Source organism: Heterodontus francisci, chromosome 23 (genome assembly GCF_036365525.1).
Source record: "Heterodontus francisci isolate sHetFra1 chromosome 23, sHetFra1.hap1, whole genome shotgun sequence".
In the NCBI taxonomy this organism is placed as follows: domain Eukaryota; kingdom Metazoa; phylum Chordata; class Chondrichthyes; order Heterodontiformes; family Heterodontidae; genus Heterodontus; species Heterodontus francisci.
Window position 1 is genome coordinate 51,562,519 of NC_090393.1, and position 14,679 is coordinate 51,577,197.

General features: G+C 43.2%; 1 protein-coding gene across 6 annotated transcripts in view; it reads right to left on the minus strand.

Annotated features, from left to right (window-relative positions):
• The window catches only part of LOC137382811 (citron Rho-interacting kinase-like), a 231,080-nt gene that overhangs the window by 17,636 nt on the left and 198,765 nt on the right, over positions 1-14,679 (minus strand). For all 6 annotated transcript variants that reach the window (XM_068055259.1, XM_068055260.1, XM_068055261.1 and 3 more), the window contains 7 exons: positions 13,027-13,162; positions 12,586-12,725; positions 10,552-10,644; positions 10,158-10,266; positions 9,066-9,194; positions 8,419-8,499; positions 6,293-6,371 (listed from right to left, as the gene is read on the minus strand). In XM_068055259.1, the coding sequence (XP_067911360.1) occupies positions 6,293-6,371; positions 8,419-8,499; positions 9,066-9,194; positions 10,158-10,266; positions 10,552-10,644; positions 12,586-12,725; positions 13,027-13,162 (767 nt within the window). The remainder of the gene's footprint in view (positions 1-6,292; positions 6,372-8,418; positions 8,500-9,065; positions 9,195-10,157; positions 10,267-10,551; positions 10,645-12,585; positions 12,726-13,026; positions 13,163-14,679) is intronic.

Below are 14,679 nucleotides of genomic sequence, written 5' to 3' on the forward strand. Positions count from 1 at the left end.
GTTTGGAGAGTACAGGAACCAGGAGCTAAATTAAAAAACACTATCTAAACACTTATAATCTCTGGACAATTACCCGAGGCATGTGCAAATTGACAGGGATGAGCAGATTAGAGAGGTGGACACATGACTGAAGGAGTGGTATGGGAAACAGGGGTCTCATTTTATGGGTCACTGGTACCAGTACTCGGACAGGAAGGAACTATACCATTAGGACGGCCCCTACCTGAACCAGGCTGGGGCTAGGGTCCAGGTGGAAAGGATATATAGGGCGCAAGGACATTAAACTAGTAAGGGTGTTGAGATGGGGCTCAGGCGGAAAAGGTAGTATAAATACTAGTTCAAAAACAAATGAAAGGGAAGACAGCAGAGTAACAGTCAGAAATTGTGCTTTAGGCATTACAGATAAATGGAAAGTTAAAAAGATATAAAGTAGTTAAACCGGGAGACAGAAATAAGAAGTGAGAGTAAAACATTAGAATAGTAGCACATGTTAGGGCAGGGTTGTCCAACATACGGCCTGTGGGCCAGTATCCGGCCTGCTAAAGGTTTCCATCCGGCCCGCGGGCTGTACTTCAGAGATGAGAAATTTCCCATCGTCGTCTTCTTCCAAATTGGCTTTTAAAAAGAAAATTGCAAATGTCAGTTTCACAGCTGACAGCTGCTGCATGAGAGCGGTAACAGTGATTTCCCAACTTTAGACAGATTTGGGGTCTACTGACTTTATTTTAAAAGGCTGCCAGAAAACCCCGAGTCTGTCTGAAGATGGAAAGCCGCTGTTCGCAATATCAGCACCTGTCAGCTGTGAAACTCAGCGTGATTTAAAAAAAATCTGACCAACCACAAGCTGCTGTGCTGAGCGCTCCCGCTCGCTGCACTGTCAGAGAGAGAGAGGTGGAGAGAGAGAGATGGGGGGGAAAGAGAGAGAGAAAGGGGGGGGAAAGAGAGAGAGAGAGAAAAAGGGGGACAGAGAGAGAGAGAGAGAGAGAGAGAGAGAGAGAGAGAGGGGGGGGTGGGGACAGAGCGAAGGGGGATCGAGAGAGGGAGGGATAGAAAGAGGAGGGGTCAGAGAGATGGGTGACAGAGAGAGAGAGAGAGAGAGATGGGTGACAGAGAGAGAGACAGAAGGAGCGACAGAGAGAGAGACAGAAGGAGCGACAGAGAGAGAATGTGAGGGCAGCGAGAGGGGGGCAGAGAGAGAGAGAGGGGGCAGAGAGAAAGGGAGGGGGCAGAGAGAGAGAGAGAGAGAGAGAGAGAGAGAGAGAGAGAGAGAGAGAGGGGGCAGAGAGAGAGAGAGAGAGGGGGCAGAGAGAGAGAGAGAGAGAGAGAGGGGGCAGAGAGAGAGAGAGAGAGAGAGAGAGGGGACAGAGAGAGAGAGAGAGAGAGAGAGGGGGGGCAGAGAGAGAGAGAGAGAGAGGGGGCAGAGAGAGAGAGAGAGAGGGGGCAGAGAGAAAGAGAGAGAGAGGGGGCAGAGAGAGAGGGGGCAGAGAGAGAGAGAGAGAGAGAGAGGGTGCAGAGAGAGAGAGAGAGAGGGGGCAGAGAGAGAGAGAGGGGGGGCAGAGAGAGAGAGAGGGGGGGCAGAGAGAGAGAGAGGGGGGGCAGAGAGAGAGAGAGAGGGGCAGAGAGAGAGAGGGGGGGGGCAGAGAGAGAGAGGGGGGGCAGAGAGAGAGAGGGGGGGCAGAGAGAGAGAGGGGGGGCAGAGAGAGAGAGGGGGGGGCAGAGAGAGGGAAAGGGGGTCAGAGAGAGAGAGAGAGAGAGAGAGAGAAGGGGCAGAGAGAGAGAGAGAAGGGGCAGAGAGAGAGAGAGAGAGAGAGAGGGGGCAGAGAGAGAGAGAGAGAGGGGGGCAGAGAGAGAGAGAGAGAGAGAGGGGGGGCAGAGAGAGAGAGAGAGAGAGAGAGAGAGAGAGAGGGTGTGGGCAGAGAGAGAGAAAGGGTGGGCAGAGAAAGAGGGGGTGCGAGTGTGTGGGGAGGGACAGAGAGAGAAATGGGGCGAGACTGAGACGAGGACGACATGGGGGGGCGAGCACACAGAAAGGGGGTGAACACTGGGGAGAGAGAGTGTCAGAGAGAGAGGGGGAGAGGGAGTGATCAATTTCACTCCTGACAGATAGACATCTATCTGGAATACTCCACATCGCTACAAGAAGTGTGCAGGCAGACATTGACTACTTGTGTAAGCAAAAAAATGCCAGGTATCTCACTAAATCATTGTCCAACATAATGATGAGAAAGTAAGTCAATAAATTAATCTTCTCATTTAAAGCTTCTTCACAAAAATGTACATTTGTCGTTGTTTTGATTAATAGTAAGATAAATTTTTAATGCCTTTATCTTTCTGAAATTGTCTCACTGGCCCCCTATGTAAAATAAAAATTATAATGTGGCCCTCCAAGCAAAAAGATTGGACAATCTTGCATTAGGATGTGTGGCCCAAATAGCCCTCTTAATACCACCTCATGAAGTATAAGGAACAATCTGAAATGAATTGCAAGCACAAGTTTGAGGGCATGACATGGTAGCCATTCCTGAGACATGGCTGCAAGAGTCAGGACTGGGAACTAAATATACCAGGTTATAAGGTTTACAGGAATGATAAGGAAATGTACAGGGGGAGGAGTGGCCTTGCTGATTAAGGATTAAATCACTTCAATGATAAGAGAGATCTCTATTATGAGGGGTAAGCAGGGAGTGGAGACTTTATGGGTAGAATTAAGAAATAAAAAAGATTTAAGACTGTAGTAGGAGGTGTGTATAGGCATCCTGGTAGCAGCTGTAAGATGATAGATTATATAAATGTAGAGATTAGACAAGCATTTGGCAAAGGCAGTGTGGATTTATGGGGTATTTTAACATGTAAAAATTGGGATAAGAAGATTAGCCCATGTCAGAAAGGTAGTTAATTTCTTGAGTGTGTTTCTGGGATAGTTTTCTGCAGCAATATGTCCTACAGCCAACAAGGGGGCATGCCATATGAGAGTTAGCAATGAGTAATGAGCCAGATTTAGTCAACAGTCTAACAGGGTGTGAACATTTATTGAATAGTGATCAAAATATGATTGAGTCCAACGTAGTGTTTAAAAAAGGAGAAGCACAAAAACAGCTATTATGATTCTAGATTTAGATAAGGCTGACTGCAATGGGATGAGGCAGAGACTGTCGACAGTAAACGGCAAATCTGGTAATGGGTAAAACAAAGGATCAGTGGGAGATGTTCAAAAAAGAATTTGTGATACAGGATCAATTTATACCCATAAGGGGCAAGAGCTCTACTTCCAAAAAAGACAGCCATGGACAAGTAAAGAAGTAAAAGATAGCATAAAACTAAAAGAGAAAGTACACAAAAATGCAGAAAATAGCACAGATCCTGGCAAATCTGAAATATACAAAGAACAGCAAAGGGTGACAAAACAGATATTAAGAGCAGAAACATAAGAACATAAGAATTAAGAGCAGGAATAGGCCATATGGCTCCTTGTGCCTGCTCCACCATTCAATATGATCACAGCTGATCTTCTGCCTCAATTCCACTTTCCTGCCAGTTCCCCATATCCCTTGATTCCCTAAGAGACCAAAAATCTATCTCACCCTTAAATATACTCAACAATAGAACATCCTCTACCCTCTGGGGTAGAGAATTCCAAAGATTCACAACCCTTTGAGCAAAGAAATTTCTCCTCATCCCATTCTTAAATGATCGATCCCTTATCCTGAGACTGTAACCCCCGTTTTAGATTTCACCAGCCAGCGGAAACAACCTCTCAAAGTCTACTCTCTCAAGCCCCTTCAGAGTTTTGTATGTTTCAATGAGATCACCTCTCATTCTTCTAAACTCTAGAGAGCATAGGCCCAATTTACTCAGCCTCTCATCATAGGACAACCTTTGCTGTACCAACTCCAATGCAAGTATATCCTTCCTTAGATATGGAGACCAAAACTGTGCACAGTACTCCAGTTGTGGTCTCACCAAAGCCCTTTTACAACTGTAGCAAGACTTCCTTATTCTTGTAATCCAGTTCCCTTGCAATAAAGGCCCACATGCCATTTGCCTTCCTAACGGCTTGCTCTACTTAAGTGCTAACATTTCTGTGTTCTTTATAGGAGTACAACCAAATCCCTCTGAACATCAACATTTAGAAGTTTCACACTTTTTAAAAAATATTCAGTTTTTCTATTTTTGCTACCAAAATGTATAACCTCACACTTCCCAACATTGTACTCCATCTGCCACCTTGTTGCCCACTCACTTAACTTGTCTTTGTCTCTTTGCAGCCTCTTGGGGCTGGATTTTGCCACAGAGGCCAGTTTGGAGGTGGGTATGACAGCAATTTTTCACTACTAGCCGGCATGCTGGTATGACACCATGTTCCCAAATCTGGCCTATTTTCAGGGAGGCGGCTTCTTGGATGGGGGTGGGAGGGGTTGATAGTTAACTGCATGTCAGTAACAGTAGCCAATTGTCTGCAGCTGGAAGGCTGGCAGCAGGCCAGGTTGGGGGCTAGAGGCGGAACCTGCAAAACAACCCAGCATGGATCCACTGGGCTGTGAGTCTCACAGCTGCAGTTGCAGGCCATCCTGTGGAGGGATTTCCCCTCTGCAATCTTGGCCTGGCAGCTGTGGCAACAGTTTATTTTGTTGTATGTTCAATTCTTCAGAGGGCACCTCCATGTTAGGATGCCCTCATGGTCCCCGACCTGCCTCAGCGTGCCTACCTCTCCTGGTGGGGCTGCCGAGGCTCCAGAGTTGCCAGCCTTCTGATTGGGTCTGCAGCATCGGGAGGCCACCCGCCGTCCTTAATTGCAAGGCAAGCTTGGAGGCGGCCAATTAGGAGGCCGCCTCCTTGAGAATCGCTGAGCCAGTCTTGCTGCTGACAAGTGCAGGCTCAGGACCCCCACATGGTCCCGATGCTGGGGTCCCACAGCCTGCAGGAAAATCCAGCCCTTGTCCTCCTCACAGCTCAAATTTCCACCTAGCTTTGCATTGTCAGCAAACTTGGATAGTTTCTTCGTCTAAGTCATTAATATAGACAGTAAATAACTGATGCCCCAGCAGTGATCCGTGCTGCACTCCACTAGTTACAGCCTGCTAACTTGAAAATGCCCCGTTTATCCCTACTGTCTGCTTCCTGTCTGTTAATCAATCCTCCATCAATGCTAATATATTACCCCTAACTTCATAAGCCCTTATTCTGCATATTAACTTTTTGTGTTGCACCTTATCGAATGCCTTTCGGAAATCCAAGTATACTACTCACTCCCCTTTATCTACCTTACTAGTTGCATCCTTAACAAACTCTTTTGTAAAATCATGTTGACTCTGATCAGTTGAAAATTTTCAAGATGTTCAGTCACCCCATCTTTAATTATAAACTCTAGCAATTTCCCAACAACAGATGTTAGATTAACTGGTCTATAATTCCCTGATTTTTCCCTCTCAACTTGCTTGAATAGCGGAGTGACTTGCAATTTTCCACTCTGAAGGAATGGTTCCCGAATCGAGAGAACTTAGGAAGATTACGGTTGGGTCATCTGCAATGTTCTCACCTACTTCCTTTAAAACTCTGGGATGGAACCACCTCGTCCTGGGAATTTGTCACTCTTTAACGGCTTTATTTGCATCATTACTGTTATTTTGGGGTGTGATAGAAAACAGGACAGGAGAAAAGAGAAAATTTTGAGTTGTGGAAATGAATACCCTATTTTTCATTGGTGCAAAAGATACTTAGGGTAGCTCACCATCCAAGAGTGGTTCCTTGATATTCAAGGGAAGCAGGTGCTTTTGTGTTGCTGGTCAGCCCCTGCAGCAGACTACATCAACACACACTAAAAAAACAGCGTTTTGTAAGCTAACATAAACCAAAAGGTGCCGCTCTTGCACAAGCCTCTCAAACACAGGCCAAAGGAAACCGTTGTAGCACTGTGCTGTAAATCTTGGTAACTGGCCCACCGAATTACCATACCTGGGGCATGCACTTAATGCATGAAAATCTAAGATCCTGTCTGGGAGAATTAGATTCCTACCGATGATGGTGATACTTCTCACAGATATAGTAAAAGGATCAGAGGAGAGCGAGTTAGTTGGGGTGCCTTAAACCAAGGTCAGAGTTCATGAGTATAGAAATATTTAGCAAAGGCACAGTCTCTATGTTTAATAAACAGGTCAAATAACATACGACCAGGCTCTTCAGCCTGATGATATATATGCTAACAATTAAGTTGAGTATTGTGAGCTGATTCAAATTCTTTATTTTAAATAGGTTTCTCACGCAATGATTGCAAACAATTCGATCCAGGACTTACCTGACTGTATGGCGACCCTGAATCTCAATAACCTCCACGGAGTTGAAATGAGTTACAAATAGATAAGGTTCTCTATAAGCTGAAATGGTTACAAACAGAGTACAAGGGATTACAAGTTGAATTGTTCAGTTGGTTCACCTGTAGAAGACTGGCCGTATAATGATGAGACTGTATAGAAATCACTTCCAACGTGTTGCTGTATGAAATCTTGGATAACGATATCATGTGATGAATTTCTGCTCTAACTACCAAGTTACATACAAGTTTACAGCCAACTGTCTTGTATGCTTATAGAATAATGAATTGTGGGCTCAGTATATTAGTATTTACAATTTCTACTAAGCCTGGTAAAACTAATAGTTGCATAACAAAATCCCACCTTCTCAAGGGTAATTAGGGATGGGTAACAAATGCTGCCCTTATTAGCGACACTCCCATCCATGAAAGAATTAAAAAAAACTCAAGTTTATAAAGTCATACAGTTGCATAGGGGGTAAATTTTTATCCATCCCAAGACATGCTGAGAGGGGTTATCCTAACCAGCCACAACATGCCTACTTCTGGTTTAATTGCAACAGGTTTGGGGTTAGCTGGGTGATCGCTCTGAAGAAGTGGGTTATTGATTTTAATATGTTAATGAGGCCTTTATAGCCACTCCAGGTGCTGCTCCACACACCACTGACCACCTCCAGGCGCTTACCCATTGTCTCTCGAGATAAGGAGGCCAAAGAAGAGTCCTCAGATTTTGGAAACTATTTAAATTTAATGGCTGTTGGCCAGGTTTCCCGAGGCTCTGGAAACTAGGCAGTTAGTTAAAGGGAGGTGGGAGCTGCCAGATCCAGCAGGTAAGTGCTTTTTCAGCACAACTTGTGGGCCAAGAGGAGCAGGAATGCTCCTGCCTGGCCCCTCAAACAAACCTGCTAAGATTTCTCTCCTTCACCCCGGCAAAAAATTTCTCTCCCACAACTCCCGATCTCCCTCCATGCTGCTGGATTCCAAGATGACTTTCCCACTGGAACTTTTTTCTTGCTGAGGACTGCTCCCAGCTGCTGCCTTGAATTGCAGGCGTTACCCAGGAACCAGCCAGCCTTTTAATCCAGCTGCACTGCAGGAGGGAAACAAGTAAAAAAAATTCTGCTGAGCTCCTGCCATTAATTTTGATAGGAACTCTGTTCCTGGCCACTGACACAAGATCCTGCTCCCTCTGTGCAATTATCAGGGCCATATAGTATACAATACAGAAACAGGTCATTCAACACAACTGGTTTATGCAAGCGTTTATGCTCTACATGAGCCTTCTCCTATTTTCTTCATCTAACTCTATCAGCATGTACTTCTTGTGCTTATCTTAGATGTACCTATCAACTATTCCTTACGATAGTGAGTTCCACATTCTTACTACTCTAGTAGTAAAGAGGTTTCTCCTGATTTCCCAATGGATTTATTCATGACTATCTTATTTATGACCCCTAGTTTTGGTCTCCCCCAGAAGTGGAAATATCTTCTCTACATCTACCCTATCAAACCCTTTCATAATTTTAAGGACTGCTATCTGGTCACCTCTTAATCTGCTCTTTTGTAGAGAAAAGAATCGCACCCTGTTAAGCCTTTCCTAATTGTTATAACCTTGCAGCTCTGGTATCATACCTGTAAATCTTTTATGCACTTTCTCCACTGCTTCTATATACAGAACTGTGCACAGTACACCAAGTGTGGTCTAAACAAGGTTCAATACAAGTTTAACATACTTCTCCGCTTTTCAATACTATATTTGAGAAATGAACCTCAGTGCTTGGTTTGATTTATTTTAATGGCCATATTAACCTGTGTCACTACTTTTAGTGATTTGTGCATCTGTATCCCTAGATCCCATTGCTCTTCTACCCCATTTAGACTTTCAATATCCTCATGTTTATCTATATTGAAATTTATTAGCTAATTACATGCCCATTCTGAAAGTTTATGAATACCTTCTGGAATTTTGCCATCTTCCTTACTATTAACTATGTCCCTCAATTTGGTGCCATGTGCAAATTTCAAAGTCCCAACCATTTATGTCATCCTAACCCTTAACTATACCAGTTTCCAGTACTTTGCTCTTAGAAGCTCCATGAACACACACTTACCAAATGCCAAGGGCAAACGTCTCCACTTCAGATCATCAGTACGACTACGCCTTCCGTATGAATCAACAATGACTCCAAATTCTATTGTGGGTTTGAGGGGATTGAATAAAATAACAGGTCATAAGAGGTGAAATTGTCCAATAATCCCATTAAAGGCTGGTGGCAGAGTACATTCTACAAGAAACTCACACTGAACATCAGAGTACAGTTCGAGGAGCTCAGACATAAAGCCACATTAATATCCATCTATACTGGTAACTAATGCAAATCACTTGGGAGATGCAATTCTCTGTAGATTGACATCTTGGAAGGTTGCATTAGTATTAAAACTCAGCATAAAAGAGACCACAGAAACTGTGTTGATATTTAAAGTGTAGATCTGATGCAGAAAGCTACCATTGTACAAAAGTCATGTTTACTTTCCAATGATCTATACCCATGGTTTTGTTTCAGCTTTTCTCTAGAATTTTTCTCTCACCTATGTGTTTGGAATCTAGCTGGGATGAGAAAGTCTGTTCATAAAAGGGATATCAGTTGCAGATAAATCAATATGTACCAGGCTGAAGCCCTTTTCTAGGCTATAAACTGTTGAAGGTAGGTATCATTACAAATAGACAAAGCCCAAATTATAGGGGCTCATTACGTACCATGGAAACAGAGCAGAAACTCCTCCTTTTGCCCACTGGTATTCACCTGAGCAATGGCAATTGGGAAACTGTAGGACGAAGCAGCAAAAATAGCAGAGGCCAGTGTCATGTCATTCTTATCCAGAAATTCTGTAGAGAAAGAGAGAGAGAGAGAGCGTGCTCAATGATCAGGATCATCAGGATAATAAAGACTAGGTTCTTTAGCAAACAGAAATTTATCCATGGAGTCAAGGCAGAGCATCTGGCTGCTTACTGTGATTAAACATTCCCCAGTATACCCTTAAATGCTGTCCAACTTTGCAAGGGAGTTTTTTTTAATTTTAAATATTTGAACATTTAGAATGATACAGTACAGACACAAGCAGGTTATCAAGCTGTCGTTTTTCACCACCTAGTCTAATCCCACTCTGCTCACTCCCTATGCCCTGCAATATTCCTAATTTTCAAGCATGCAACAAATCTGGATTTATTAGAATAATAAAAGCTACTTTTTAATAACATCTTAGATTTCAGGGCTCTGCAGATAGCTCAGTGGAGAAATATGATGGATGATGTGGTATTGAATTATATTGACGACGATGGTTCCTGCCCGTTTTAGTTTCCTGATTTCAACTGTGGGAACTGTGCAATTGGCCTCAGTATTCCCAGGCTAGGAAAGGGAGGGGAAGAAAGTTAGTTAGGATTCCTATTGATTGCAATCCTTTGATTCTGCTGGAAATGTGGATAATGTCAGCTTTGACTATAATGCTCCATAATACTAAACAGTCTGCCAGTAGTCACTGCCTAAGATCACACATGACAAACAGCCACTTGAGTGAGTTATTGGAGGGTTGTTGGTGCTCAAGTGCTGTACCCTAGAAACAGCCAATAGCTGCAGCAGAGAAGGCAGAAAAATGGAAGGTTTAGATAACATTTTTCCTCAATAATTTATGTTCAAAGGGAAGGAGATCAATAATAGTTGAAAAAGAATACTTCACCATACAGTATTCATTGTCAATATCAAGCACACCCAAATTAGATACTGTATGGTGAGGTGCAGGCAAAACTACCTTGCAGTATTCAATGCTCCAGTTGTTCAGATGCTGCACTTACCCTCCAGCGTGTAGTGCTTCATTTCTATCTCATAGAACCTGTTGGTTCCAATGATGATGCTGTATCCAGTGAACTGGATACAGCTGCATGGCTCAGATGTTTCAATCTCCTGTAGAGAATAAAAGAGAAATGATACTTGGTGATTCGGTTCATTGCGACGGATTACAAAAGCCAAAAAAAAAAGCATTTTTCGCATTTATCAAATTTACCAGGTATCAAAGGTGTGGTACATGGGTCAATTCTGATACTCTAAGAATGCATGACAGGCTGATAACAGTTGGCATGTGGGAGAATACCAAAGCATAGAATGCAGCAGATGCATGCAGTCAGTGGAATAATTAGTTTTATTCTGAGCTTTAACAGGTCTTGTTATGCATTGCATGAACACACTCACTTTGCGGATGGCAAAGTTGTCAAGTCCGTCATTATAGCGCAGGATGCACACTTTGTTCGGCATAGCTGCACAGATACATGGTCCAGCCTCAATCTGCAAAACACACAATTTGTGCTGTATCAAGATAACATAGTAGTGGCACTTGTTAAGCTGAAGAAAAGTGACTTACAGTTTCAAAAATATACCTCTAAGCCCCAGCTGCACCCTTGTCACAGTCAATAGGATGTAATTTGTGACTTTGCTAAGAGCCATTTGGGTACTATGGCAGGGACAGAAACTTGATTGGAGAGATCAAAACCTGAAACCTGATTTGAGGGATCCAAACCAGAAATGCATGGGATGTTCATAAGTATAACTCTTTAGAAAGATAAAAGCAAGCTTGAACAACTAAATAAATACACTGAAAAACAATGCCTCAATTTCAGAAAGGGGGGTCAGGACTAACTCCAATGTTTAACTGGAGTGGTAACATCTCATTTATGGAAATCTGACTGCAGGTCAGATGAAGGTCAGTTTCCCAAAGGAGCAATCTTAAGGCAAATTGAAGGTGCTCAAACAATTTTCCCCCCCAAAATTTAGTCTTTCCTCCAATCAAGGTGCAACCTGAGCAGAGCACGTCCATAGTTAAATCAAGTAAAGGCAACTAGGGCAGCGTTTGAATTTTTTTTTTGCTTTAATAGTTTCAGTTCATATTTTAATCACCAACCAGGGTATTCTGCCATTACCGGGAGTAACAGGTACTAAAGGAGTCTCGTGGTACATTGTCAGCTCAGCTCTGGGATATGGGTTCAAATTTAGTACAGTCTAATAAAATTCCAGTATCCTGTCCCCCTTTTCTTTCCAATAAAAGTCCTTTGTAAAATGAGGCTGTGATAGTCTCGACCCAATTCCTATAATATAAAATTGCCTGTGATTTGGCACACATTGGGCCAGATATTTATGGGGAGGCGAGGAAGGTGTGGGGGAGTGCAAGAGAAACTGGCAAGGCTGGGAATCCCGTGATCCTGCCAAATTTAATGGCAAGACCTCATTATAATCTTTTTCCCTCCATCTCCCAGCCAAAGTGGGAGGCCAGCCCCCTGCTGAGCAGGACAATCAGTGGCAGGCCATAGCCAGGGATTCCTGGGGACGGTTCCTGGTGAACGGGGAGGGACAGGCCAAGAGATCGGGGCTTGGTGGGGAGAGGTCGCCAATTGCGGCAAGGGTGAGAATGTTCCTGTGATTGGCAGAGGGCTAGCTGAAGGCTTCTTTGAGGTGCTGAGAGAAACATTCCTGCTACTCTTGGCTCACAAGCAGCTCTGTAAAAGGTACTTATTTTCTTGAGCTGGTAGCTCCTGCCTCCCTTTTGCTTCCCTGGGAAAACCACATTGCAACTGTTAAATTTAAAGCAGACTCCCAACTGCACTGAGACCTAGTTTAAATATGTTAATGATATGTCTTGCCACACTACCCACTGCTGTAAAAACGGAAACAGCCACATACGCAGAAGGTTAGGACTGAGCTCCCAGTTTAATTTTTTTAAACCCCCTCTCTTCACATGGCGTTAGGATCTAAAATCAAGGCAATTCAGTCTGGGAGATGTCACAGGATTCATAGGTGCAAGAAGCATGGGAAATTGGCATTGGCATTGTAGGTTGTGCTTGTGAAATTTGAGCTAAGCCATGTTACTGAGACATTGTACAAGGAGGTTCCTTTGCACCTGTCTATGCTATACCCAAGATTCTAACGAAGGTTGAAACAATTCCATTCCCAAAAACCAACATCCCTTCCCACAGTGAACATTAAATACAGCCATTTTACATGTTCAGGTAAATGCCCTATTGTCATTACAGAAAACAGCTGAGGTCCACATCCTGATTTTGGCAGTCAGTTAAATCTTACGCTCATCCATGTGTTGACTCTTAAATTAAGATGACTGGAAACACTGAATGGGATTATAGAATCTTATGGAAAACTCTAGAACTCTAGCTCAAGTTTAAACCAGATATTTTACACACAAGAAATAATACTGATTAAGGGCTGCATGGTGCTTACTTTCCCTGCTGCAAACAGGTGGCATCCTTTCAAGCTGTCAAAGACTGTAGGTACAAGCTCCGGCTGGGCTGGCAGATGGGATTGAGCTAATGACTGTTTCACCTTCTTAATGTCCACCAGACAGAGGGTTCGCTCTTCTCCTGTCAAACAGGGGAATGAAATAAGCCATCAGAACAACTTTGTTGAATATAAAGTATTTTGAAATGCATAATTATAGACTTTATAAATTCAATTCTGTATATACAAATCTCTATTCCAATGGAATTAAAATCATCTAAAAAACAAAACTTATTCAGTATGAGTGGCTTCAGTCATTTGGCATAATAGCAGGCTTCTGAAGTTATTCCTGGCTAACATATTGAAACAAGTCTATAATAACCTGCAATCATGACGAGTCGATCAAGCTCCTTTAAGAACAAATTGAAACAAGTCTATAATAACCTGCAATCATGATGAGTCGATCAAGCTCCTTTAAGATGTGAATCTGGAATACTGAGCCCATACCAGGAATATGCACCAGGGAGTTCTTCACAACATTTAATGCATATAGACCTTCCTCTGTCCCAACCAGCACAATCTGTAGATACACAAAACCATCTCCTCTCAGATATAAGGATATTGTAAATATATTCCCCAATAACTTACTGTAATTAAAAGCTAATTATAATTATACACTTGATAAGAACATACTACAAACTAGTCTGTTTTCTTCCACCCCATCATCTATGCTTATAGTCACAACCTACAAATATACAACAACAACTTGTATTTATATACCACATTTAACATAAAATACCCTAAAGTGCTTTACAAGCATGATCAAACAAAATTTGACACCGAGCCATTTAAGGAGATATTCGACCAGTGAGCAAAAATTTGATCAAAGAGGCAAGTTTTAAGGAGCATCTTAAAAGAGAAGAGAGAGGTAGAAAGGTGGAGAGATTTAGGGAGTGAATTCCAGAGCTTAGGGCCTTGGCAACTGAAGGCACGACTTGCACTGGTGCAGCGACCAAAATCAGGAACATTCAAAAGGCCAGAATTGGTAGAGAAGAGAAAGGCTTGCATTTATATAGCACCTTTCATGAACACAGATCATCCCAAAATGTTTTACAGTCAATGAGGTACTTTTTCTGAAGTGTAGTCACTGTTGTGATGTAGGAAACGTGGCAGCTGCTTTACATATGGCAAGCTCCCATAAACAGCAATGTGATAATGACCAGATAATCTGTTTTTGTGATGCTGATTGAGGGATAAATATTGGTCAGGACACTGGGGATAACGCCCCTGCTCTTCTTAGAAATAATGCCATGGGATCTTCTATGTCCACCTGAGAGGGCAGTCGGGGCCTCAGTTCAATGTCTCATCCAAAAAATGGCACCTCCAACATTGCAGCACTACCTCAGTATTGCACTGGAGTGTCAGCCTTGATTTTCATGCTCAAGTTTAGGAGTGGGATTTGAACACACAACCTTCTGACTCAGAGTACAGAGTACTACCAACTGAGCGACAGCTGGCATGGATTGCAGAGAACTCAAGGGTAGGGTTGGGGGGTGTGCTGTAAGGGTGGAGGAGATTACAGAGATATGGAGGGGTGAGGCAAAGGAGGGATTTGAAAACAAGGATGAGAATTTTAAAACCAAGGCGTTGCTTAACCTGGAGCCAGTATAGGTCAGCAAGCACAGGGGAGAGGGGGTAAACAAGACATGGTGTCAGTTAGAACATGGGCAGCAGAGTTTTGAATGACCTCAAGTTTCCAGAGGGTAGAATTAGGGAGGCCAGCAGACATGTGTTGAAATAGTCAAGTGTAGAGCTAACAAAGGCATTGATGAGGGCATCAGCAGCAAGTTAGTTGAGGCAAGGGAGAAGTCGGGTGATGTTATAGGTGGAAATAGGCAGTCTTGGTGGATATGGGGTAGGAAGCTCATCTTGGGGTCAAATATAACATTGAAGTTGTGAACAGTCAAGTTCCGCCTCAGACAGTCCCCAGGGAACAGCGCCTGTGACGGGGAATGAAGACAATGGCTTCTGTCTTCTCAACATTTAGTTGGGGGAAATTTCTGCTCATCTAGTGCTGGATGTCAAACAAGCAGTCTG